The 27,571-nt window shown below is 45.1% G+C and overlaps 1 protein-coding gene across 5 annotated transcripts; it reads left to right on the top strand.

The window, feature by feature from the left end:
* The first annotated feature begins 5,985 nt into the window (after positions 1 to 5,985).
* LOC131101443 (neuropeptide FF receptor 2-like) lies at positions 5,986 to 27,571 on the top strand. 5 transcript variants are annotated; one of them, XM_058046622.1, is made up of 5 exons: positions 5,986 to 7,683; positions 8,571 to 8,961; positions 20,160 to 20,285; positions 20,376 to 21,688; positions 23,844 to 27,571. In XM_058046622.1, exons 4-5 carry the CDS (start codon positions 20,979 to 20,981, stop codon positions 24,682 to 24,684), a joined length of 1,551 nt encoding a protein of 516 aa, XP_057902605.1. In that variant the 5' UTR covers positions 5,986 to 7,683; positions 8,571 to 8,961; positions 20,160 to 20,285; positions 20,376 to 20,978; the 3' UTR covers positions 24,685 to 27,571. The 5 variants fall into 5 exon arrangements, with proteins under 5 accessions (XP_057902605.1, XP_057902595.1, XP_057902623.1 ...); XM_058046612.1 differs by having other exon boundaries at positions 20,478 to 21,688; XM_058046631.1 differs by having other exon boundaries at positions 7,472 to 7,490; positions 20,478 to 21,688.

Consider the following 27,571-nt stretch of genomic DNA (forward strand, 5'->3'; position numbering starts at 1 on the left):
CAGCTTCTTACCCAAAGCTGATTAAAAGTAGACCATGTGACAGCATAAAGAGGTGTGTGTGTGTGTGTGTGTGTGTGTGTGTGTGTGTGTGTGTGTGTGTAGTTCGACAGTGCCTCCAGACACAGTAGATGTTGGAGCCCTTGGAAAGCCTGGGTCACATGACTTGAGTGGACGGTCTTGATCCAGTGCCAATCAATATTAGTCTGTTCCAGTGTTAAGCTGTGGCCATCATACACACTTTAGTGTACAGGCAATGCTTTCATATTCTAAGTGCTCACACAAGTGTAGAAAGACGTGAATCATAGAAAATAAAAATAAAGTTGATGTTGATAAGTGATGTACCGTAAAACGGGGTTATATGGGACAGCGGGGTAATGAGGGACAGTTTTCGGGAAAATGTTTTTTGAACGATTTGTTCAAGAATATATGCTTCTTTGAAAAAAAAAAGAACACAAAGCAGCTTCCTGTTTAACATGAGAAGGCAGAATTACATTTAAAACATTTTCCCGAAAATTGTCCCTTATTACCCTGAAAATTGTCCCTGTTTTACGGTAGTGTATGGTGACCCTCGTATGGTGAGTCTCGCTGCTTCACAGAACTTCCTGTATTATTCTTCTCTGCTCACCTTTCCTCTTTTTTATGCTGATCCTTCATATGGAAGAAGCACTGCCAAACGACAGAAAAGCCCAAAGAAAAAGCAAAATAAGCACCCTCCCAAACCTTCAAATACCCTTGAGTCGGTGAAACTCGAGTCTTTGTCACATAACTGCGAGTGAATGTCCAGTTTTTGTCAAATACCCGTGAGTCAGTGTGAAACTGGAGTCTTTGTCACATACACTTGAGTCAGTGAATCTCGAGGTTTTATCAACCCAAGAGTCAGTAAAACTGGAGTCTTTGTCAAATACCCATGAGTTAGTGAAACTCGAGTATGAGTAATTGAATATTGAGTCTTCGTGAAATTCCCATGGATCAGTGAATCTCAATTCTTTGTCAACCTGTGAGACAGTGAAACCTGAGTTTTTTTCAAATACCCATGAGTCAGTGAATCGTCGGTGAGTCAGTGAAGTCTTTGTCAATATGATATATGCAGAAGTCAAAACTGAGTGCTTAGATGATGTCTATTGGATCAGTCCAAAGTATGAAAACTGCATGTAGTGGTGCAAAACCTTCAAAAGTAAGAAACAAATATCCCAAAACATCCACATTGAAATAGAAAATAAAGAAGTCAGTCTCAAAGTTCTACTTGAACTCACTGGTCCTTTACCATCAATTCAATGGGATACTAAAAGCAAGAAAAAAACAGACCACGTTACCTGCATCATAACCTCTGGTCGACCTCTACTCCCTGAGAAATGCCAGGCCCCTCCCACTGGACTTCAGTGTGCCACCTACTAATCGGTAACCCGTGATGGACGAGCTCCATCACAGTCAACCTCGCAGTTAGTGAATCAGGAGTCTTTGTCACATACCCGTGAGTCAGTGAATCGTGAGTCTTTGTCAAGCATCCGCAAGTCTGTGATTATTTCTATTTCATCTTCAGGCTTTGTGTACCTAGGGAGGAATGTTTAGTTGTCGCCTGTAGATAGAGATGTTGTTAGCATGGCTAAGCTAACATATCGGGTTCAATTCCACCCTCGGCCATCTCTGTATGGAGTTTGCATGTTCTTCCCGTGCATGCGTGGGTTTTCTCCGGGTACTCTGGTTTCTTCCCACATTCCAAAAACATGCTAGGTTAATTGGCCACTCCAAATTGTCCATAGGTATGAATGTGAGTGTGAATGGTTGTTTGTCTATATGTGCCCTGTGTTTGGCTGGCGACCAGTCCAAGGTGTACCCCGCCTCTCGCCCAAAGACAGCTGGGATAGGCTCCAGCACTCCCCGCGACCCTCGTGAGGAAAAAGCGGTAGAAAATGAATGAATGTAATACAATGATGAATTTCTATTTTAATGTGTTTTAAAAGAGAAATGAAATGACATTGAGTTTCCAATTTGGATGAAATCATATCCAAACCACCTGAGGCTGGAATTGGCCAAAGGGGCAGTATATTGTAAGTATTGGGCAGAGGCTGTGAAGACTTATTATAGTCGTGTCATTTTTCACTGTTTTAGTTTTAATAAAATAAAAATCACATTGCGTTATTGGGGTGTTGTGTGTAGACTTTTATCACCACCAGATGGCGCTGCAGGCTTCTCACAGGAAAGGGGACAGCATTAGGTACACCAGTGCACTCATGCAATGCTGTTATTGAGTGCTATGTTTGTTGACTGTGCAGTGGTGTACAAGTGCAGTGCCTGTTGCATATTGACACTGTGCATATGTACACCTTTCCTGCAGAGTATGTTCATCGTTCATCTAAAAAAAACCACAACTATATCTTCTTTGTAGATGTTTCCCAGCTCTTGTACGGGATGGGATCAGACGGTGCATATATACAACATATAGACATGCATATTTATAGGCTGACATGAAACAGCAGCTTTAGTTGGCCTGAACTGTACTTCACAGGGGAAGCGTTGATGGACGTCCCCTGTGTGTGCGTGAGCCGCTGATATCATCCACTTATCATGCTGCTCCAGCATTCAGCATCGTCCATGTGAAACGACCTGGGAAGCCCACGCACGTGGTACGTGTCCCCATGGAGCGCCAATGTGAGGCTAAGATGGATAAATACTACAAATAATTGATTCAAATGCATTTATTCATAACAGGCGTAGTGTCAGTAGCAGCGTGTGAATGCTTCAAGGCGTCTTTACAATATTACACCATTCTGATTGAATTCTTATCCCACAGGATTACAGCAATACACTACATGTACTATAGTACTGTATATCACACGTACTGTATGAGCCACATCATTCATATTCACTTGAAGAAACCGGACCTATAAACATCTATATACTACACTCAACGTCTATATACTGCACATGCTGGGCCAGCAGCACTCATGTAACCATGACCGTGTAGCCAGCCATGCTTGACTGTAGACGAGCATGGTTATCTTGTTTCTTACTTGTGTTCTATTCATCTTTTCAATCAATGAACCATCACTGCGTCAGTGCTGGCAGCACTCATGCAGCCCCACACCTGACACAACCCCCACCATGCTTGACTGTAGACAAAAACAATTGTCTTGTTGGGATTCACGTTTCCCCCATCAAACCGCAGCTCTCCTGTGCCAACAGCACTCATGCAACCTTGACGCTACCCCCAACATGCTTGACTGTAGACAAGACCAACTATCTTGTGATGACGTTGTGTTGGGATTCATCCATCCATTTTCCTCTGCTTATCCGGGTCCGGGTCGCGGGGGAAGCAGTCTCAGTAGGGAGGCCCAGACCCCGACCACCTCCTCCAGCTCCACCGGAAGACGCCAAGGCTTTCCCAGGCCAGCTGTGAGACATAATCCCACCAGCATGTCCTAGGTCTGCCTTTTCCCGGCGGGACATGCCCGGAACATGCCCAGCGTCTGGGAGGCATCCGGACTAGATGCCCAAGCCACCTCAACTGACTCCTCTCGATGTGAAGGAGAAGCGACTCTACTCTGAGCCCCTCCCGGACGATGGAGCTCCTCACCCTATCTCGTCCAGCTACCCTACCGAGGAAACTCATTTCATGGACCGGTAAATTGAAAGCTTTGCCTTCCGGCTCAGCTCTCTTTTCACCACGACGGGTCCGGTACAGCGACCGCATTACTGCAGATGCTGCGCCGATCTGTCTGTCGACCTCATGCTCCCACCTTCCCTCACTCGTGAACACGACCCCGAGATACTTAAACTCCTCCACCTGGGGCAGGACCTCATTCCCAAACCAGAGGGAGCACCCCACCCTTTTCAGACTGAGAACCATGGCCTCTGATTTGGAGGTGCTGAGTCTCATCCCAGAAGCTTCACACTCAGATGCAATACATCCCAGTAAACGCTGAAGGTCGCAGCCCAAAGAGGCCATCAGCACCACATCATCTGCAAATAGCAGAGATGAGATCCCGAACCAGACTCCAGAGTAGAACAAGGTCCAGCCCCTCTCGAGGAGTTTGGTTCCAGAACTTAACTTGTGGGTTGAGGTGAGTCCGACTATAGCTAGTTGGAATGTCTCAACCTCTCGCACTAGTTCAGGCTCTTTCCCCACCAGAGAAGTGACTTTCCATGTCCAAGAACCAGATTTGGCTGCCGAAGACCGCCACCCAACACACAATGCACCGGACCCTTATGCTTGCCCCCGTAGGTGGTGGGTCTATGAGGGGGGGACATCCTGCGTGGCTTCTTCGGGCTATGCCCGGCCATACCCCACGGGTGAAGACCAAGCGCTCACCTGCTAGCCCCTCCCCTGGGCCTGCCTCCAGGGTGAGGCCCCGGTATCCAACATCCGATGCGATTCCTCCTCTTTGGTGACATCATAAAAGTCTTCTGAATCACTTTTAGTCTGTCCCGTCACCTCGGACCTGTTTGCCTTGGGAGACCCTACCAGGGGCATATTGCCCCAGATAATAAAGCTCTTCGGATCACTCGGGCACTCAAACCCCTCCACCACGATAAGGTGGTGATTCACGGAGCGGACTCATCCTTTCACTCAATGAACCACTGCTCTGCCAGTGCTGCCAGCCCCAGACTCTGACACAACCCCCACCATGCTTGATTGTAGACAAGTACAATTGACCAGTACAATTGTCTCGTAAGGCAGGTGTTTCCTGCATTGAACCGCAGCTTTTCTATGCTGGCAGCACTCCTGCAACCATGACAATACAGCCACCATGCTTGTCTGAAGACAAGTGCAACTACCTTGCTTCTCCCTTGTGTTGGAATTCATCTTTTCATGCAGTGAACCACAGCTCCGCCAGTGTGGACAACACTCATGCAACCAAAGACATTGATGCAACCCCCACTATGTTTGAATATAGACAAGTACAGTTATCTTACCACGCCCTTGTGTGGGGATTCACCTTTCCACATCAAACCGCAACTCTCCAATGCCAGGAAGCACTCATGCCACCATCATGCTACCACTACCATGCTTGACTGTCGAAGGCAACTATCATGCTACTGACCTGTGTTGCCAATATTTAGACAATAATGGCTGATTTTCAGTTCATAGTACATCCATACTTCCATACAAGCTGTACACTGACTACTCTAAAGCATATCCATGCTTATTGTCTATACTATTGTCTCTTGCTCATAATCTCAGATGATGATAATATCAGATGATCAAAGTATGCAAACATGTCCATGCTGATGACAAAAGCCACAACCTTCTGCTTGCCTGGCAATGAGTGTGTTATTTTCTAATCAATCAGTATTGATCGCTTTTGCCTCAGCTATCATGTTCGCCTGCAATGCAGAGCCAGCAGCCCAAGCACGGCTCCTGAAAAGCAATGCTGCATTATTGGTGACTTTTATTATTGACTTGTTCTTTTCCTCCGCCGGTCTTCGCCTTGTATGACTTTCTTCTGGCCCGAGTTCTAGCGCCCCCTGTTGTTTTGACACATACCTGATAGCCTGCTATTCACTTCCATGAGTTGATGTTTGTACTCCAACTGGGATGAACAAAGGAATCTGAGACTGACAGATGATTGTGATAGAAATATGAGTTTGAAAAGGAAGTCATTTCTTTGATTGACTCCATTTCCTCAGTCACCCACTGAAACCAATCGGGTACTTGAGTCTCAAGAGAGTCACAGAGGGTGAAGAACCTTGCACTTGGACTCTGGCAGACCAACTGGAGATGCACCATGATGTGTGTGTATATTGCATGTGTGTGTGTGTGTATATATATATATATATATATATATATATATATATATATATATATATATATATATATATATATATATATATATATATATATATATATATATATATATATATATATATATATATATATATATATATATATATATATATATATATATATATATATATATATATATATATATATATATATATATATATATATATATATATATACTGTGTGTGTTGTTGTGGAAAATGTCTGTTAGCACCGGTGGAGAGAAGAAACTAACTGCTGAACAACAGATCTGTCTTTTATGGGTATTTATTCTGCAGAAGGGAAGCCAGTTGAAACAGACAGTCGAGCGTCTGCCGCAAGTGTCCCTCCGAAGGACAGGACAGAAGCATAGTTATACAACCATTATCCGGACTTGACCAGGTGCAATGACATATCCCGGGTTAATCAGAACCTGTTGACATGAAAACGCCATTGGAGAAACTTGTTTTGGAGACACTAGAGGTGTGAATCTCAGCACTGAGGACAATTCGATACACATCTCGATGCACTGCCAGCGATACCATATTTTAACGATACATGGAATTTTCTGGCGATACGATTCACCCTCTTCACGATGCGATACGATCATTTAGTTCACATCAATGCAATCTGATATGATATGGTGCAATTTCTTGTGATATGATGCAATTCAACATGATGCAAATAAGCAAAGGGAAAAAATGGAATTCAGTATGGTCCTACAAAAAGGATTTGGCTTTATTCCTTCTAGGCATTTGGCAGTATTCTACTAAAGTGCTGTTTGTCTTTTTTACTATGCACCACTTCTTGATCATTCTTTTTGACATCTTAAAACAGCAACAACTTTCTTCACACTTTCACATCGGCTATGCAATTACAATAGCAGTGTTTAAGTGGTGGAGTAAAACAATTAAACAATATATACACATATACATATATACAATATATATACAATACAGCAACAGCAAAGTTAAAGTGACACTTTCAACAGTGCAATCAATGTTTGTTTATATTCCTGTCTGCGAAATATACTGCTAATATGAATGAGCTAGCAGTTAGGCTAATACAGTAGTGGGGAGCAGAAAGTGTAAAACAACTTCTACCCTTTTAAAATTGTTTCCAAATTCAGGAAGAAGCCAACTGCTCTGCTTTTCTAATGTCACCTGCTGTGCTGAACACATGTTCAGAATGTTTTGGTGTCCCCTTTTTAAGGGGGGGTCTGCATAATGATGCTAAAATATAAGAACTCCATCACAGCGTGTATGCTGCATGTGTGTGTGTGTATACTGTGTGTGTATGTATTGCATCATTTTTGCCCGATATTGTCTATTGTTCTACTTGTTCTTGTTTTGCTTGTTATTCTGCATGCTGCTCTTTGTGTCTTTTAAATTGCTCCTCAAGGATAAATGAATAATTGAATTGAATGAGCTCTCGTACGTCAGTGAAACTCATGTCTTCGTCAAGCGACTGTGAGTCATGGATACTCAAGTCTTGAGGCTCACGGATGCTATGAGTCGCTGACTCACAGGCACTGGACAAATACTTTCAGTTTTGAAGCTAACGTCTTCACCGAGCACCCGTGAGTAAAAGTAGGTGGAGTCTCGGTGGCGTGTGTGTGTGTGAGTGAGTGAAAGTGGGTGGAGTCTTGGTGGAGCAGCTGTGATGCCGCTCAGGCAGGGAATGGAAAGGAGAGTCGCTCTGAGGCAAGGAGGAAATGTTTAGTTTTTTGGTAATTTTACACTGATACACTAGACTAACTGTTTATATGAAGAGGAAGACATTTTTAGCTATGCTGTGAGGCGGCCATTTTGGTTGGACTGAAATATGAACTAGAAAATTACCACACAAATTTTGGTGGGAATGCAACCTGTGCTGTGAACCTCTGGCCTGGTGTCTGCTGTGCCACGCTGCCGAACAATGCCGTGTGTACATTACATAAGGAATTTAGCAAAACAACTAATATGCTAACTGTTAGCACCCTAGCATCGGGCAAGATGGCACTCAAGGCGGTCCAACAATATCCCTGCATCATGGCATGTCTGTATTAGCCTTATGTGAGAAATACAGCTAAAATGTTAACATGCTAACAGTTAGCATGTAGGCACCAAAAGTGCTGAGAAAGCATTCCTACATCATGCTATGTAGTATATGTAGGTCTTGAAACAGGAGCAAAATAGCCAAAATTCCAAAAATGCTAACAGCAAGGTGGCACCTAGGAAGATAGCATATAAGTGGCAAAGTGTCACGGCAGTTCCATAGTGTCCATACATCATGCCAAGTGTGTATTTTCATTTAGATATGAATAAAAAAGTTGAAATGCTAACAGTTAACATGGTAGCATCTAGCAAGAAAGCACCAAGTCCCAAAAGTGTTAAGGCAGTCCCATAGTGTACCAAGTGCCAAAGCTGTCCTATAACCTCCATAATGCCATGTGTGTATTTGCCTTTAGAAATGAGTACATTAGCTTAAATGGTAATATGCTGGCAATGAGCATGCTACTCCAGTCATTTGAGGTGACTGCAGTCACTGTGCTTATTTAGAAAGATAAAACTTTAAAAATCTACCAGATATGCATGCATTAGCGGGTTTATCCTACCGAGCTAGCAGCTGCAGGGCGGCCCTGTTGGGCCTGGCAGCAAAGTCCAGTCCCTAAAAGCTGGGAACGGGATTTCTTGGTCTTCTGGATGTCAACAGAAAACAACAAAAATATCATATCAACAAAAAAAGACATAAAGGTTAACAAAGAATCAAATTAAATTGCATTTCATTTTTAAATTGTAAAACAACTTTATTTTTGTGTTTTTTTTAGCATCACTGGAGAAATTGTTGACATTGACATGAAGAGCTGCAGGCACTTTGTGTGAAACAGCGGTTCCCCAATGGCGACTGGGGTTTCTTTGGTCCCAGAAGAGGGATGGGGCTGTTGGGACTCGCAGAGGTAAGCTGCCTGATCAATGAAAAGCAGGCTAACGCCTTGGATGGCTCATCATCTTGCATGAAACCAGTCTCTGCCATTAGTTGCTATGTCGCAGCGAAAGAGGTCGTGGTCGGTGCTGCTCGTGTGTGTATTGCTGCATTTGTGTGTGTGTTTTCAGAGCTAAATGAGTGTTAGGTGTCGCCCGGGGAAATGGATGGCCCTCACACTCACACCCTAATGGCTCACATGCTTCGTTTAACAGGCTCAAATCATTCAATTAATGGTAGGTATCTGATTACACCTCGTGTGTGTTGCACAATGTGTGTGCTTGTGTGTAGAGCATGATTCATAGGTGCTATGTAGCATTTAGCACATGTAAAAGGATGCTCACATGATTCACCATAATCACTTCTTGTCCCCGAAGGAAGCACTACATCAAATATGGTATAACACACACACACACACACATATCAATGTAGAGCGGCCAGACTCGCAGCTTATCTGAAAATATCAAATATAAAATGATAAACCAGCACTGATTTGGGTGTGTCTCACATTTCCTTTGTAGAAATAAGCCAACCACCGTACTTTGTCATATAAGACAAACTAACATTACATTAATGATTTATCCATGATCCCATTAATGATCAATGATCCCATTAATCTGCAACTATTCATCACTTTTAGATAAAAATGTGAATATTGTTTGTGCTTTGGGCTAAACTCAGCAGCTTTCACTTCGGACAAATAATCATATAAAAGTCAAGTCAATCATTTAACAAGAAAACCCATAAAGCAGTTGTACAAGAATAAAGGGAAAATATTATGGGAATAAAGTCATCATTAAGAGAAGAAAATAGACTGGAAGTAAGTGCTTAAAAATACATTTTTTTTCATTTCTATGCATCAAAACTCTGCTCCGAATTCTAACATTTTCAAGAAAATCACACACACTGGTTTATGCCTCAATACAGAAACAGATACAGAGGATCAAACCTGCAACCAACAGGTTGCGTGGTGACCACTCTACCAGCTGAGCCATGACCCCCCCCCCCCCCCCCGCCGCCATTTCACACAGCTAAAGTCAAAATATGAAGCGAGACAAATGGTTATTCTGAGAAATAAACAAAGCAAAATTAAGTTATATATCTATATATATATATATATATATATATATATATATATATATATAGATATATAGATATATAGATATATAACTATATATATACTATATATATATATATATATATATATACTCGACTGCTGCACGGCACGCAGGCCTCACAGCTGGGAGACACAACTTCAATTCCACCATCTCTGTGTGGAGTTTGCATGTTCTCCCCGTGCATGTGTGGGTTTTCTCCGGGTTCTCCGGTTTCCTCCCACATTCCAAAAACATGCTAGGTTAATTGGTGACTCCAAATTGTCCATAGGTATGAATGTGAGTGTGAATGGTTGTTTGTCTATATGTGCCCTGTGATTGGCTGGCGACCAGTCCAGGGTGTACCACGCCTCTTGCCCGAAGACAGCTGGGATAGGCTCCAGTAAGGATAAGCGCTAGAAAATGAATGAATGAATGAATGTTGGGGGGAAAGTGGTGATATTATTACACACTTCAAGTCTTTGTGCCGGGTTTTGTTGGACATTAGTTTGGGGTCATGGAATGTGGAAATAGCGTCTATCTGCTGTATAAGGACTTTAAGAAATAACAGCCCTGTCTTTTTCACCGACTCAAGTGTGTGTGATCCCTTGTCATGTCTTTTTCATTGTGCCAAATTCCTTCTAACTTCCATTTCTTCCCATGGATGAACCTTACAGCTTGGCACTTTGATGACTTTCAAATATTCACCTGGAAGGATTGTTCCTTTATTGCCGTGTGTAAACACTATGCAGGGGGCTACTACATGAATGCTGACATCTTTGCCGGGTTGATTTCCATGCAGCACACGTCTGGTGACATAAAACTGCTTTGTTCATGTGTTTAAAGCCTTTGCCTTCTCCCTGCACTCCTTTTGCCGCTTTGATGTCTTCTGTCTGCTCGACAAAAAGCCCATGAACATCAAGTTTACATGCGAGGCTAATCATCAGGCGTTGTTATCTTTCCCTTGATCTTTGCTAGCTTGTTGCCATGATGCTAACAAACTCGCGTGTCATTCCGTAACGATTGAGGTCACAACCGGTCGTGTGGGCTCCTACAGCTGGTTCACCAGCCAAAGAACAGAGAAACACAGATGTGCTGATTTTGCAGCTGTAGAGCAGCCATGTCTGAAACGTTTGAGATTTCTTGTTTCGGTTTGTTGAGTCGAACAGACTTTTGTGTGTTTTCTGTGATTTCATGAATACATTGTCTGGAAAACGTTAGAAAGAACAGTGCTGGACTTTGAAGGTATTTGCTCAGTTTTTCTAGCTAAAGATAAAAGCTAAAACAAACACAGTCTCACAAATACAGACAAATACACGCACCCACACAAAAAAGTACTAACGTGACAACTGACAGTTAAGGTGGAAACATCGGGTACGCATATGACAGCTTGCTTTGCAACAAAGGAAAAGCAGAATGTTCCAGATGCCTTGATGCCCCTGCGAACAAAACGAAAGCAGAAACACCATGACGGAAGCTTGAGCAAGGGCAGGGGCGAAAGCTGATTGGTCCAGGACTCCAGCCTCTTACACAATCTTGAGTGTATAAAGGCAGGACAGGGAAAGGAAGGGTGCTTTTTTGCAGCTGCGCTGTAATAAGACCCGCTTACTTGTAGGCATACAGGGACTGCAGATAAGCCCGGACGTCTGTATTATGTATTGTTGTCAGGAATAAACCATCTGGTTCTTATCTATGATTTGGTTCTTTAAGATTCCCTTATCCTCTATTCGAAACCCACTTAGAGTCCTCAGGGGGAGGATTTCTACAACTTTCAAGGAGGAAGGAAGAAAGTCTCGAACCAAGAAGTGCCTAATCTGTTATGCTATTCTCGAGTTTTGCCCACACAGGGGTGGTGCCCCTCCTTTTCAACCAGGTTTCCAGCGAATAATGCGAGAAGACTAGAAATAAATGCATTGTGAAATAGAAAAGGTAAGTTGTGGATACCAGCATGTTGTTCATGTTCTGGTAAAACCAGCATATTGGCTTAGTTTGGATAGAAATAAGATATGGTGGTCTTAGTCCTTCATGGTCACTGTAGCTACAAACTCCACAAACAAAAAATAAACAGCCATTTGGGGAACGCCACCTGTTGCACAGCCAAAAGCTCATACGTCCGGTTGTAACCTCGACTTAACTTCGCTAGCAAACGTCACGCCAAGTGTAAACACTGGACAAGCCCACAGTTATTGGATCGGTGCTAAGCTACAACCAGTTTTAGTTTTTAGCAATAAACAATGAACCCTGATTACCAATTCAGTATATCAGTAATAGTATATTCAGTAATATTCAAAGTTTGACTTTTTCTGTTGGGAATTCTTGAAAATAACTGAAAGACAACCATGATATGCAAAATGATGACTCGCTATTATTTATTTCTAGTTTTCTTCCAACTACTAGCCTGTACTGAGCAAGCGTCCAGTTTGACATGAACATGTTTAGCCCAGTAGAAGTCCTTTCATGTTATCTAGTCCCTTGTGTGGTTCTGTATCGCACATCAAGGCCAGCTGCAGTCTCATACCTTCAATTGGGAGCGGAGGGCTTACTTGGCTTAATTAGCCGAAACTTTTGCATCAAATGGCAAACAAAAGGCCAATAATCGCTATTTTCTGTAGTGAAATATGACTGGTCACAGCGGGTAGCAAGTTTATCACATTAAAGAAGCCCTTTGATTGAGCCATTAGTGAGCATGCTAACAGCGGGAGCCTCCCAGGGGGGCTAACGCACATTTTGTCATTGTCTTGGCATAAAAGCGGCGCTTAACTACAGGAAATTAAACCTCGCGCCACAGCACATTTATGTAGATGAGACGGAATTAATGACTCAACACACTAATTGGACCTGGAGGCAGGCGTTACTTGGCTACAACATTCCATATTTCCCTGTGGACAAGCAAAAAGGAGTATAGACCAGATGAATCATGTAGGAAACCATAAGAGTAAAAATAGTCCAAAAGGAATGAGAGCGGCTATTTGTGGCTGGCATGCAGGAAGCCTCACATCCTTATGATCCGATTAGTGAGGATTTATTCTATATGGATGCCAGGAATGGAAGTGAAATGTACGTGAAGGAGGCAGAAAATCAACACGCCCTTGGTTCATCAACAAGTCCACTCCAGTACATACTTGATGAATCATAAGCACTAGTTATTAGCATCAACCTGATCATCGTGAATGCTGACTCCTAAGGGTCAAGATGGCGACACGATTCTAACCTTATTTAACACAAATCCCAGGAAAATTCTGAAATGCCCAAATATGTCAGGCTTTTGGTATCATTTCATTTCGTGAAGAGGAAGAATTCATAACTCCTTGGGGCGATATGCCTCTGGCAGGGTCCAAAGTGTCGGGCCAGACCAAGAGTGAAGCCACACAAAAAAACCCACCCATACACCCACCACCTGCGGGGGCAAGCATAAGGGTCACCCAATGTACATTAGGTGGACAACTTGGAGTTTGGCAGCCAAATCTGCTTCTTGGTTCTTTGCTGGTTGGAAAGGAACACAAGTTTGTGCAAGCTGAGCTATTCCAACTAGACATAAAGTAGTTGGACTCGCCTCGACCCACAAACTGGGTTCGGGAACCAAACTTCTCAAGAGGGGCTCTACAAGGTAAATAATAATAATACATTTTATTTGTATAGCGCTTTTCAAAATACTCAAAGACACTTTGCAGAAAATGGAGTTGAATAAAAACAAGTAAACAGAGTTAAAGATACGTTACAACACAACATTCATTCGTTTAAACACAGTTAAAACATGAGTAAAAGCGGGGCGGGGCACAGGTAGTGACAGCATGTACTATTCATTCACTCATTCATTCATTCATTTGCCAGATTGTTACCACTCTACAAGGTAGTGCTAGCATGTACTATGATTTTTTTTAATAATCTGACATCTTTGCCAGATTGCTACCAGTCGACAAAGTAGTGACAGCATGTACTATGATATTTTTTTTAATCCGATATCTTTACCAGATTGTTACCACTCTACAAGGTAGTGCTAGCATGTACTATGTTTTTTTTTAATAATCCGACATCTTTGCCAGATTGCTACCACTCTACAAGGTAGTGATAGCATGTACTATGATATGTTTTTGTTAATCCGACCTCTTTGCCAGATTGCTACCAGTCTATAAGGTAGTGATAGCATGCACTATGTTTTTTTAATCCGACAGCTTTGCCAGAGTGCTACCCCTCTAGTACAAGATAGTGATAGCATGTAGTTTTTTTCTAATTTTTTATCTGACATCTTTGCCAGATTGCTACCAATCTAAAATGTAGTGATAGCATGTAGTATGTTTTTTTTTTTTATCTGACATCTTTGCCAGATTGCTTTTTTGGTATGATTTGTTTTTGACAGTCCCTTTTGGAAGGGACTTGTAGAAGCAAGGTAGCCCTGTGTTTGGTTTTATTTTGAGGCATCTTCGTCGCATGGTATGCTGCAGGTGCTGGTTGGGATTGTGTAAAATGAGCCATCAATGAGAATGAAAGCTTAATTTCCACTTTATGCTCCAAGTGTGAACTGCTGTAAATATTTGCTGATGACTAGAAATGAGCCACAGATGATTCAGTCATCAGGATGTTTGGATCCAAACACGCGTGTGGCGGTAATAATGGTAGTAATGGAGCTCGCAGTGGTATGTTTCCCTGCCTTTGTTGGCTTTAAGCATCACATTAAAGCAGCACAGCCTGAGTGAGGAAGCCCGGCTTCAGGTCACGTTTACATTGGAGACGTCGGCTCCAAACTGGAAATGAATGAACGAACGAGAAGGAAGGGAGGTGTGCTGGCTTTGCTCCATCAACCCACTTCAGAAAATATCCTCCAAAATATTTACCTGTTGGGTATTAAACACATCATACACTCATGTTTGGTAGGGATGTAACGCCACATGTATTCAGTCGGATTTTTACTACCAGTCTACCACATTGCCATAGCATGCTAATTCCTTTTAGATTCCTACCTGTGTACCAGATGCTGCCGGTCTATGAAATTACAATAGCATGTACAATAGCATCAGAATCAGCTTTATTGGCCAGGTATGCTTATTGCTCCTGCAATTCAAGTCAGTGGGTGGATGACATTATCTGCAATCATACAAAAGGAGTAGAGGATTTACTGTACATTCAAGTGGTTTATTTCTATTTTGGGGTCAACACTGCCGTGTTCAGGTGTGGATCAGAGTCTCGGCCTGGGGGAAGAAAGTGTCTCTGTGCCTGGAAGTTCTGGCGTACGGTGCTCAGTCGCGCCTACCTGAGGGTGGGAGTTTGAACAGTGTGTGTCCGGGATGTGAGGGAGTGAGGGAGGGATCTACAGCTATGCACCCTGCCCGCTTCCGGGCCCTGATTCTGACCTTGGGGGGGGGCAGCCTCGTGGTCCGGGTAATGGATGTGATGCCCCACTTCCCCACCTGCTGGTGAGCCGCTGACAGGCGGAGGCTGGCACAGTAAACTGGGATGAAATGACAGCTGAATACATACTTGAAACATTTTCAAGTCATTTGGATGAAGACAGGGTGGCACAGTGGTTGTGTGGTTAGCGCACAGACCTCACAGCTAGGAGACCAGGGTTCAATTCCACCCTCGGCCATCTCTGTGTGGAATTTGCATGTTCTCCCCGTGCATGCGTAGGTTTTCTCCGGGTACTCCGGTTTCCTCCCACATTCCAAAAACATGCTAGGCTAATTGGCGACTTCAAATTGTCCATAGGTATGAATGTGAGTGTGAATGGTTGTTTGTCTATATGTGCCCTGTGATTGGCTGGGGACCAGGCCAGGGTGTACCCCACCGCTCGCCCGAAGACAGCTGGGATAGGCTCCAACCCCCCCCCCCCCGCGAACCGTGTGAGGAAAAAGCGGTAGAAAATGAATGAATGAATGGATGAAGACATGAACGTGTGGATCTGTGGCCCCTGGACATCCTGCATGGAAGTGAGAAGTGAAATGGGACTCTGTGTAGTCTTATGTTCCTGATGGCCAGGGGAGTTAACACGTGTATATATCTTTATTTCACCCCACGACTTAGATCATGGTGGACCAAGTCTTTGTTTATCTCACGGAGAAGCGAGTGCCATCATAAACGTGAGTGAAAAAACCCAAATATCCTCCTTGACGGACCCTGACAGCATGGTGCTGAAGTGCTGTATTGTTTTACTAAGTCTCAGTGTACCGTGGTGTAAAAATGTAGTTGGCCAGATACAAACACACAAGTCCAGACACGTTCACTCAGGCCACGGCTGGCGAAGAAGCTGAATTCAATAATTCAATAAATTCACAACACATCCGCTGTTTATTTATTCCTCATTCAAGAGGGAAAATGAATGTGTGATATCTAGAAGTGCTTGATGTGCTCCACACTACTTTAGCCGCACTTTGCAATAATATGAAGAGTGGCTCGCATACAAAGTATGTGGAGGCCAGTTGGAGTGATATCCTCGCTGCCCTCTTCCATCCTCCAATGTATGGCAACCATGTGCATGATATGTCCAGAATGAAGTGTACAAGTCTCCCCTGGCCAAGGAACGCCACGGCTGCTGCCCCTGCCACCCAACCTCAGTCTAAATGAAAATGGAGATTGTAATTTTGGCTCAAGCCCAGGGAGCCGCCCCCCAGCGAGAACCAGCTATGCAAATAACCAAAGGGAAACTTTAAGATGTTCACTTTCATGCATCTCCTCCCCACTGAGCGCAGCACATCCCTGCCAAATATGATATATTTATTACACTAGAAATACGTATATTCCTGCTCTTCAGTATTGTCAGGAATCTCCCAGCAGGACCAAAGATGGAGGCAGTCAGGTGAGCACGTTCCTGGCTGATTAATGAAGGGGCCTCCGGCTAGAAGCAGATCCTTTTAACTTTGTTGCTCTTAATGAGGAGAAGGTGTTGTGTTTTGGTGTTGCTGGAAGAAGCCCACAGGATGCTTGAGCTTTGGGGGCAGAAAATAAAAATGTGAATAAAGGAAGAGAAATCACAAAGGCTTTAAAGGTAAAGACATAATCCAAGTGACAAGACCACAAATGACCACAAACCGCTTCCTGTCAGCATTCTGCCTGCAGCATCCTCAAATATTCAGGCACTCATTTCATGTGGGGCGCATTTTTGAAGGTTATGTTTTTAACTTGTGTTTGTACCTCAGTGGAACCGTTGCGTTTGACACTTTTGAAGCCGCTGAGGTCCTCTGTTTGCTTGCTAGCAATGGTTTGTACAGGAAATTTGTATCCAGTTCCTCAAGACGCCACCATCAGACACAAGTGGTTGGAGTTCCTGATTCCCTACCAGCAAAAGAAACTTATTTTAGTCTGTCAACGCCATTTCACACTGAACTGTTTAGTGAACATGGGCCACTATGCAGCTGGACTAGCCTACAAACTTGCTGAAGCCCTACAAGCAAAAGCACTCAACTGTGTAGAGTAGTGTGGAGCGCTAATGGCTAATAGCTGTACCCTACCACAAAAAAACGCAAAAATGCTAAAGCTACTTACCATTGAAAGACGTCTTGAAGTAACTTCTTTCTTGAGAAACTTTGGACTGTCCAGTCTCTACTTCAGGATCAGATTCGGGATCCAACACATATGTTAAAAGTCCCCATTTTAAGAAGATACATCAAAGTTTATCATCAACTCCTATACCTTTCACAGCTAACCGCACAAACCTGAAGTCTTTTTTACACACTCGTGTGTGATCAAGCACAGCAGAGTGGGCGTGCCTGGAGGCGGGCCATAGGTGGAATACATTAAAACAGACCATTTTGGCGGGAACCATGAAATCCAAAGAAATACAGCTGAATAGGTGCAGATTCTGGAAGAACTAGAAAGCTTTCTGTGCTGGTTATTGTGTGTAGCTACTCTATAGGAGTCCACAACTCAAAGGGTGGAAAAATGGCCATAATAGGTCCCCTTTAAATAAAGAGTTTGGCTTCTCAAAAGGATATGTGTTGAACAGACTAATAATACATATTTGCATCACATACTGAACGAACGGACGGGTGGACTGATGGATGGACGTACAGACGGACGGATGGATGGATGGATGGACGGACAGACGGACGGATGGATGGACGTACGGACAAACAGACGGATGGATAGATAAACGGATGGATGGATCGATGGATGTATGGATGGATGAATGGATGGATGGATAGACGGACAGATGGATGGATGGACGGACAAATGGACGGATGGATGGATGGACAGACGGACAGACAGACAGACAGATGGACGGACGGATACACAGATAGAAACTGTGCTTTTAATAAGTAATGTGGAAATTCTTTGTGACTGTTGTGATCGTATTAGATTGACTCGCAATTCAATTGCCATTGTTCATTGTTCACAACACAATGCATCCCGAAACTGTGCAAAATGCACATTCTTGACATTCTTCAACTGGTTTTATTTCATCAGCAATTAATAAATAGTGAGCAGTGATGTGTTCTTGTGACTGATCAGGTATGTTTTTGTCACCTTTACAGCTGCATGAATAGGAACACCGCTTGCGCGTCATTTAACTCATTAGGAAGGCAACACGTGGCTCTTTTGCCGGCCGCCTGGAATGGCGTGTCAAAGGAAAATGCTTGAGACAAAACACATCATGATCGTTATCGTGGTGTGTGCCGAGGATGACGACACGGTGCAGAAAATGGAAAGCTTTGATTAAAACGGCAGGTGACAGCTCATGACTTATTTAGCGCTGCAGAGCCTGTTGATGCACGTCTCTACCGTGGCTCTGTCAACCTTCCACCTTCATGACGAGGCTGATACTATCTGCCTTATTTTCCTACTGACAGAGGTGCGTCAGCTCAATAATGAAGTCAATTTCACAGATGGATTGCTTTCATAATATAATGTCAATACGTGTCAATACCTATCATGGCTACCACACCGCACGTCTTCCCTTGGCTTCACCGCTTTAAAATATATTTGATTTCCTAACGATATTTACAGGGTTGTGTTTTTACAAGAAAGACATACACTGCAGTATCCTGGTGAGGAAAACTGCAGGATTTTTATCACAAGGTGTGTTTGAAAAATAGAAATACCAGAGCCTTGATGATAGCTTCCCTCTAACATTTTAGAGGCAAAGGACATTTTCTGTCATCTTTTCCTAATATGAGAGTACATTAACAAGATCATGTCAGACCTGGAAAGCTTGCACCAAAACCGTTAATTCAAGGTGTGACTCGACAACGTTTGTTAAAAGTAATTTTTTGACCTTGACATGAACTCTGACCTGAGGTACTCCCCTTACGTTCTGAGTGATTCGCTACCAAAACAAACCAGCTCAGTGGCTGTCTTCCTGCCACATGTCCGCCAAATTGGAAATTGTTGAAAATATGAGCGGTTTGGCTGACTGACCTTGCTCTGATCTGGAAAGTTGGAATTTTGTAGAGTGAAAAAGCTGGGAATCCAAAGATGCTACTAGATGAGCAGGCATTCGTAAATCATTTGTTTTAATTATGTTTTAATGTTGGAATGGATCTTGGAGATGTTGTATCAGTGTATTTTTATGGGAATTTTGTCAGGAATTTTCCAAGCCAAGTTTCCATGCTGTAATAATTTGATTGGGTGAGAAATGTGGAATTTGGAAATGCTTTCTTTTCACTACGTTGGGGATTGTTGGGCAGAAAACTTTGTTTTGACATAGCAATATTTTGAACTGTTGAGAAATGTGGAGGTCCTAAAAATTGCCAAGATCAAAGGAAATTTGTTTTCCTAAAAATGTGGACTTGGGAGAAGTGAGAGTTTTTTGGGGTGGGGAAAATTGTTTACCCCAATGTTGTGAGTGAGCTGCATGTTTTGATGGAACAATGGAGCTTCAGGTGGCGCTGGGATGTCAAACGGAAGCCGGCTGTGTGGAGATGGAACAAACTTCCTCTTTTGGACCATCCTGAGTCTTCCCCAATGGAGAACATTTTGGGGATGGATTTATTTATGAGTTCCAGAACGTGAAGTCATCTTCAGCACCTGGAGAAACATTCCCACTAGCCTCCTGGGAAGATTGGCATCAAGCATGCCCAAAGCCGTTTTTCAGCAAATCTATAAGAAAATGTGGAATTGCGGGAACAGTGGAGATTTTTGGAATGCTGCAATGGGTTAAGAAATGTGAGACCTGTACATTTTGTCTATTCATTTCCAATGGGCACTTTGTCACAAAAAATTTTAAGTGAAAAACTGGATTATTATCCACATTGGAATGGGATAAGAAGTGTGGAAGTAACATCAAGCATTCACACAATAACTCATTACAAGTAGACATTCGCTCACTGCCATCTGCTGCTCGTGTGTGTGTGTGTGTGTGTGTGTGTGTGTGTGCACACCCCTCCCTCTCTGTCTTGACTCCCATTCAGTCTTTCAGCGGCGGGCTTGCAGAGCTCCTGCCTGCATGAGCGCCTAGTCGACTCCAGCTTTGCGGACAAATGATAACGACTTTATCGGCCTGGTCCACATCTTCTTCACCCTGTGAGTGGAGAAAGGTGAGCACACTGCGGCTTCTTCTTTCTTCACTTCCACGCAGGGTGCACTTCTACATTCCTGTATTCCAACATCTGACTCTTTTTAAATAGGACGGTCAGCGAGGGCAAAGAATGGAGCTGTGCAATAGGAATTAGCCATCAATCATCACTGTTAAAACTACAAGATCTCAACCAACCTGTTTCATTCAACAGGCAGACCTGTAGCGCAAAGACGGGGAGCAGCAGGAGGAGGTGTTTTGCTTTACCTTCCTGGAAGGTGAGAAAGTCTATTAGCAGCAGATGCTGGATCATCCCAGGGTGACACCCGCTCACGGCAAGGGATGAACAAATGAGGCAGCCTCGATGAGGACCCGGGCGTTCTTTTTTACTCACGCTCCAAAGACTAAAGCTGCCTCGAGGACACACAGCCTGACATCTCGGATTTGAGTTGGACTTTTTTTCCCCTCCGTTGTGACAATGGATGGATTTTAAATGGGAGATTTATCCAACATTTAAGAGACTAACGCAGTGGATGGAGTCTGTTGCAAAGGAATCATCGGCATTGTAATAAGTCGAATTTTGCCGTCATGGAGGCACACAAAGAAAAGGCAAAACAGACTTAAAAAATATGAACGGGGATTAAAGAGGAATAGGACAATGGATCGGGTTCCTTTGAAGTTGATAGGTTGGAGTTGAAGGTGGACACAAGACAGCATGGACTCACCGCAGAACGGTCCCGAGGCGCGGCCCAGCTTCGCCCCGTTTCAGGAAAGATTCAACGCCACGCCCGGCCTCATGCTGCCGTCCTCGCTCATGCCCCCTTTGCCATCCGCTCCCGGCGACACCGTCCCGTCCCTCAACGAGCTGGCCGACCTGGAGCACATGTTGCTGTGGACGCTGCACGAGCCCAGCACCATCGCTCTGACACTCATGTACTGCCTGTCCTTCGTTCTGGGATTTGTGGGTAATCTGATGTCCCTGCGCGTCCTCACTAACAGACGCAGCCGGCGGCTGGCGGGCATCAGCGCCACCCGCAGCCTGCTGGTCAACCTGGCCGTGTGCGACCTGGCCGTGGTGTGCGTGTGCATGCCCATCACGCTGGCCAGTCAGATCTACACCGCCTGGGTCTACGGCGACCTCTTGTGCAGGGCCGTGCCCTTCACACAGGCCGTCTCCGTGTCGGCTAGCGTACTGACGCTAACCGTCATCAGCGTCAACCGCTACTACAGCGTCCGTTCGCCGCTGAAGGCCCGCTCCATGTTTACACGGCGACGCATTCTCGTGACAGTCGGCGTGGTGTGGGCCGTGTCATCGGTCATGTGCGCCCCCATTGCCGTGATGAACCGACGGCGGGAGATCAGCTTTGGTACGTTCGCCATCTTGGTTTGTCAGGAGGAGTGGCCTAAGCCTCGCCTAAAGCAAGGGTATGTAGCACACAAACATGACGTTTGCTTGAGGTCACACTGATGCTCGCAGTAGAGTCCTTTCATTTCAGCAAGCATTTTATTAGAGAACTTTAGGGAATAAAGTTGGAAGTACTTCAGAGTAATCTGTTCCTGTGCTTTCCGGTTCCTGTGTACAGGAACCTTTTTTGATGCGACCATGAGCACATGAAGCTGTCTGCTTCCCCCTGACGTGACAGTCAGGTCTTATCATTGTATCTCATATCCATGTTGCCAAACTATCTGTAGCAAATCAATAAAGCCACCCCTACTCTCTTGGAGATGGCGTACATCAGGGGTTGCCAACTCGTGGATCCATCTTTGGGACTTTGCCAACCTCCAGGTTGGGAGATGAACCCCAGTGCCCCAGTCTGGGTTCCTCCGCTTCGGCTGCTTCCTCCGCATAGGTGCAAGAGCATGAACTTATGGATGGAAGCTGAGATGACTGTAAAGGAGTGCATCCTCACAGCCACAGATGTGATCAGTATTCCTCCAGTAACACTTTTACCAATTTAGCATATTATCATAGCATCCCGTTGTGATGTGCTTCGTCCACGGCCCAGAGATTTCCATTGCATCTGAGTCGGCATTAATGGAGATTTTATTTTCCTCGTGTGGGGAGGGAGGCTCACTTAATCATGAGTCAGCCATTTGGATTTAGGACAATGCGCTTTTTTCTGGAAAAGGTGAAACTTTTTAACAACCTCTCCTCTTACTTTTTAGTTGAAAAGAAGTGACCTCCCGTCCTCCTTGGGCTTTAAAGTCAATAAGAACTTGCTATCCTGCAGAATAACAAGAGGCAAAGTGGCTGATTTTCACTAAGCTATTTAGACTACTTAGTCATCATTCACCATATTCCTCAGGCCGTGGCCTCCGTTGCTTCAGCCAAAGTATACGCCAAGGAACAAATACAAGTCACACTACACTTTAGAAAGGATTTTCACAAAATTCAAGAGCAAGAAGAGACACTGCATGTGGAAAGTTATTCAATTCAACAACAGACTAAATCGATGTCTGCTAGGGATGTCCCCGTCCGATCATGTCGATGGATATGGGGCTCGATCATGTTGCCTTGATCGGAACGGGATGTATATGCCTATTTACTCATTGCTTTTTGGTACAGCGTGAGACCTCTTCACTCGGCACACAGAACGCAGAACACGCAGTACAGCCAAGCAGCTTGAAGCTGGACGTGCGACTCTGTCTGCCATGTGGAGTATTTTCAAGCGGAAGACAAATAACCTTGCAATTGCAAAGTGTGAAATATGCAAATTTGGGATTTCAGGAGGTGGGAAGGGAGAGGCTGCATTTAACACCACAAACCTGATACGGCACCTCAAAAACAAACACCCGACACCATACTGCCAGTTAGTTAGTTAGTTACAACCCAGCCCAGGACCAGTCACCCACAACCACATTTTGAGGTGGAGAGAAACAAATCCCCTGTGACAACGCAAAGGCGCAGGGCATCACAAGGTCAAGGTAGCACAAATGATAGCAATGAGTGACCCGCCATTGGCCTTTGAGAAAACTGGGATTTCATTTCTGATGCTTATGGAGCACTTAGAACCTTGATATGAGAAGATACTGAGGCTGGCGGGCAACTGCACGGCCACACAGGGAGTGGTTAGCACACAGGCCACACAGCAAGGAGACCCAAGTTCCATTCCACCTTCTCCAGGTTCTCCGTTTTGTTCCCACTTTCCAAAAACATGCTAGAACTCCAAATTATCCATAGGTATGAATGTGAGTGTGAATGGTTGTTTGTCTATATGTGCCCTGTGATTGGGTGGCTTGCCCGAAGACAGCTGGGATAGGCTCCAGCAACCCCGCGACCCTCGTGAGGATAAGTGGTAGAAAATGAATGAATGCCTGCCAGGTATTTTAAGTTGAGGTGCTGTATCTTTTTGTAAACAAGGATGTCTTTCTTCGTCCATTATTTTAAAAAAAATGTATTATAAGTAAGTGAGTATCGGATTGGGACTCGGTATCGACCAATACTCAAAAGTAAATGACTCTGACTCTATAAACTTCCAAATCCAGCTCTCTTAAGTCCTCAGGATGTTAGCATATTAGCATGTTTTTTGGCGTGTGGTTGCTGTGTGTTTTGAGCCAGGTCTTCATTGTGCCTCCACAGATACAACGTCTTGCTGTTTGCCATGCTCTACTGTTTGCCTGTCACCTTCAACCTCACCATCAGCTTCCTGACGGGCCGGCGCCTGTGGACCGGTAAGAAGACCACTTTCGCCGACCTGGACCCTCGTAGCCAGGCACTGCACGTGTCACGCCTCAAGATGCGGCAGAAGATCGCCAGGATGGTGGTGTGCCTGGTGCTGCTCTTTGCCGCCTCGTGGCTGCCACTCTACTTGGCCGACCTTTGGATCGACCGAGAGCAAAGGCCGCCATCTTGGCTGCTGCAGACGCGTCCGTTCGCCCAGTGGTTGGGCCTGACCAACTCCAGCCTCAACCCCATTTGCTACTGCTTCATCGGTGACCTGTACCGCTCGGCTCGGGTGATACGGACGCGCTACTACCAGAAGGTGGCCTCTCTCTTCGGCACCGCTTCCTTCTCCAGCTCAGCGGCGGTGGCGTCTCCCGTCAGCGTCATCGTTGAGGACAGCAAAGTGGCCGCCTCAGAGGAAGAGCACATTGCTGCCGCTGTCTCCGCCTCGGTGGCAACCATTCCTTGCTTCCTGGGCTCGGCACAAGGTCAAGGACTGGGCCGGAAGAATGCCGACAGCCGCTTCAGATCCGACCACAGCATCTCCGACTGGTGTCGCTCCAGTCCAAGCTTGTGCGACATCAACGCCTTGTTTCCCAGCCAGATACGCACGTTCGATCCCATACCACAGAGGCAAGACTTCCTTCCCGCGAGGAGACACTCGGCAAGCCAGAAGTTTGGCTCGCTCCCTTCAAGCCTGGAAGGAGGGGACGGATGTGGTGCATGCGAGGAGGCATTCGGGAGGCAGACTATCTGAGGTGTATGCTGATAAGAGAGAAATCATCACCGGGAGCTTTTGTTACGACGGCTGGCGCTCAAGTGACACATCCCCAAGATGAGAGAATGGAAGTGGCAACATGAGCAGCGTGTGAAAGCCTGAAGCTTATCTGGCGGCTCACAAAGCTTTACCTGAGGCTGATGTTGTGCTTAACCCCCCCTCACACACACACCACTGTTGGCCTCCACCATGACCTGCCATCCATGCACATGCCATCCAAAGCACAAACGAGACTTCGGGGGAGCTTGATTACCCCCCTGGTGGTGAGGTTTGTTGGCAGGAGCGCCACTTATCAGTGCTAAAGCAGCAGTCAGTCTGTTGTTTTTATTCATCTGCCAGACAACCGCTTGGTTGTACTGGTGGAAAGACTCACATTTCTATTTGCTGGCACACCAAAGGCCAAGCTGCTTTTGTTTACAGACACACCCTGGTCGCCAGTTTAATAGTCTACACACTCTGTCTTTACCTGCAAGGCTTCTTACACACACAAACGTCTTGGCACACGCCTCTTACTTCATCAAATCAATCAGGAATCGGGGCGATCCAAAGTACGTTAAAGGACTGCACTTGACCTGTGCTTTTCTAATAGTTTGGCGGGTCCCCTATTGGGCCTGGTGAGTTGTCAGGGGGACTTGAGAGGTGGGGGATTATATGAAATCAAGGTTGCCCGGTCTTCATGTATCTGATGGCAGGTGATATCTATCTGTAGGATGAATCTGCCCCCTGTAGCTGTTCTGACATTGGACTCGGGACCTTTGGAATGGGAGTCCAGAGCGCTGATCGTTGGGTCAAAAGCACGGACTGTCAACCCAGTGTTCAGCTCAGCTTTTAGGGTGCTGGCATCTGTTACACTCACCCCCTCAAACCTCACGCCCACCCAGGACACGGCTTGTACCACACTGGGCTCCAACACAGGACCTTTGAAACTTGGAATAAAGAGCACTGACCGTTGGAAAAACCTTGACTGTCAACCTAGCATTGAGCGCAGCTCTTAAGGCTGAGGGAGTGAGGTTCCCCAACATGCACCACACCGACCAGCATCCTTTACATCCTTTAGATCTATAGGAACTAGAGAAGGTGGAATCGAATAACAATATGTCAGCACGGCCACAAACCCTGCCGGACAGGCGTGATAGAAACTACTTGGAAAAAGTACATACAATGACCTGAAGGTGTCATCCTGCCAACAATCACAAACTCTGCTACTGCTGCTAACGTCTTCCTCCCTCCCCTCCTCTCACCTACCTCCTTGTCTACCGCCTTGTCCCTGTTGTGTGTTTATTCTTTTGCATTTCATTAAACACTTCTCTTGGCTCCGCTTTGTTGTCTGTCTGGAATACTTTCCAGCAACACTTCACTTGGGAAGTATCGTCGTCTCCTCTCACCCCTTGTTGAAACTTAAAGGAGAAATAAATCAAACACCAAAGTCCGCAGTTTCCTACCTTTTTCGTATGTGCCACTGTTCTGTCCAACAGACCATGGAGGGATAAAAGCCAGCATGGCAATTTGGCTCCTTTGGAGGTAACTACGGGGACCTCGGAGTACAGCTGTACGCCAGAAGTACACCACCCACGGGGGGTTGTACCATGCCTATCATTTGGAGTCATGCTACCAACACTAACTAGAAAAGCTGATTGGTCCAATCCTTATCACTTCCTATGGAATTTGGGACCTCCCCCAAATCCATTTGTTTTGCTCTTCTCTGCCATCATATGAAACAGAGGTGGCACAGCGTCTGTGTATGAGCGTGTTTATCTCATGCTCAGACCTTCTTATTTCACACCAGACTCTGATTTCAGGATGCTGTGTTGCTGTGTCAAAGTGCAGTGACGACATAAGCCCACTTAGCGAGGTCCGGTGTATGCTGACGTCTTCCTGCCTTGATGAGCATTACTCCTTCTTCTCCTTCTCGTAACACTTACTGACTGCTACAAGTCTGTGAAAACCAAGCAAAGCATTTTCCAGGCAGAAGTCAGCTCAGCAATATTGTGGAGTAGCAAGACGTCAGACAGCACCTGTGTGAAAGGTTTTCTGCAGTGAACACCTCCGACCTTTTACTTTTCCCTCCCTGTTGTGTTGAGAGTAATGGTCACTGTCAGACAATTTGTCCAAAGCTGACATTTTCCCACGTCCTTGTTCAGTCTTCAGAGTGCCGTGATAGAGGTGGGACGGTAGGACGGTGCCTGTGTGAAAGGGCATTCCGCCCTATTGTGTTTGCTATTTTATGCATAAACGGTCTGGAATCGCTGTGGGAAAGTGCACACGGTGGCGACAATATCTTGTTTGCTGGGTTGTGTGGAACAGACGGAAGCAGATAAACGTCAGCTTTGGGACGGAGGAGGCTATTTTGTAGTTGCAGAAATTTTCTTGAAATGTGACCTGAAGACAAATTAACTGGATGCGATTAAAGAAACATCAGGACGTGAAACCCCGCCCCCTCCTTCCTGCTGCACAGCTGACCTTGGCGACCCCGTCCAATCAGCAGTGTTCATCTTCAAGGAGGAACGAGCTGGAGTCTTTCTCACACGTCTGTTTTAGTTCCCTCAAGCCCTGATTGAATCTTAACGGCGTCCGAGCGTCGCCATAAAAAGCTTATTATTCCTTCATCACATCAAACTAATTGGGGGCGGGAGAGACGGTCGGCTTGCGGGCTCATCAGCGAGCACACAGACCTTATGCTTGATGATCAGTTGCTTGTGGTGATGAGACGGTCACATGACACACAAAGGAGTCTTCAGCTTGGTCAGATTGTGAATGGATGAGGGCGTTTCTCTTCTACGCACGCTTCCTTCGCTCATCACGGGCCGAGAGGTGTCACACTGGGTTCAGTGGATTTCCTCTTCATTTCATTGTCGAGGACCATGGA

Source organism: Doryrhamphus excisus, chromosome 1 (assembly GCF_030265055.1).
Source record: "Doryrhamphus excisus isolate RoL2022-K1 chromosome 1, RoL_Dexc_1.0, whole genome shotgun sequence".
NCBI classification, from domain to species: Eukaryota; Metazoa; Chordata; class Actinopteri; order Syngnathiformes; family Syngnathidae; genus Doryrhamphus; species Doryrhamphus excisus.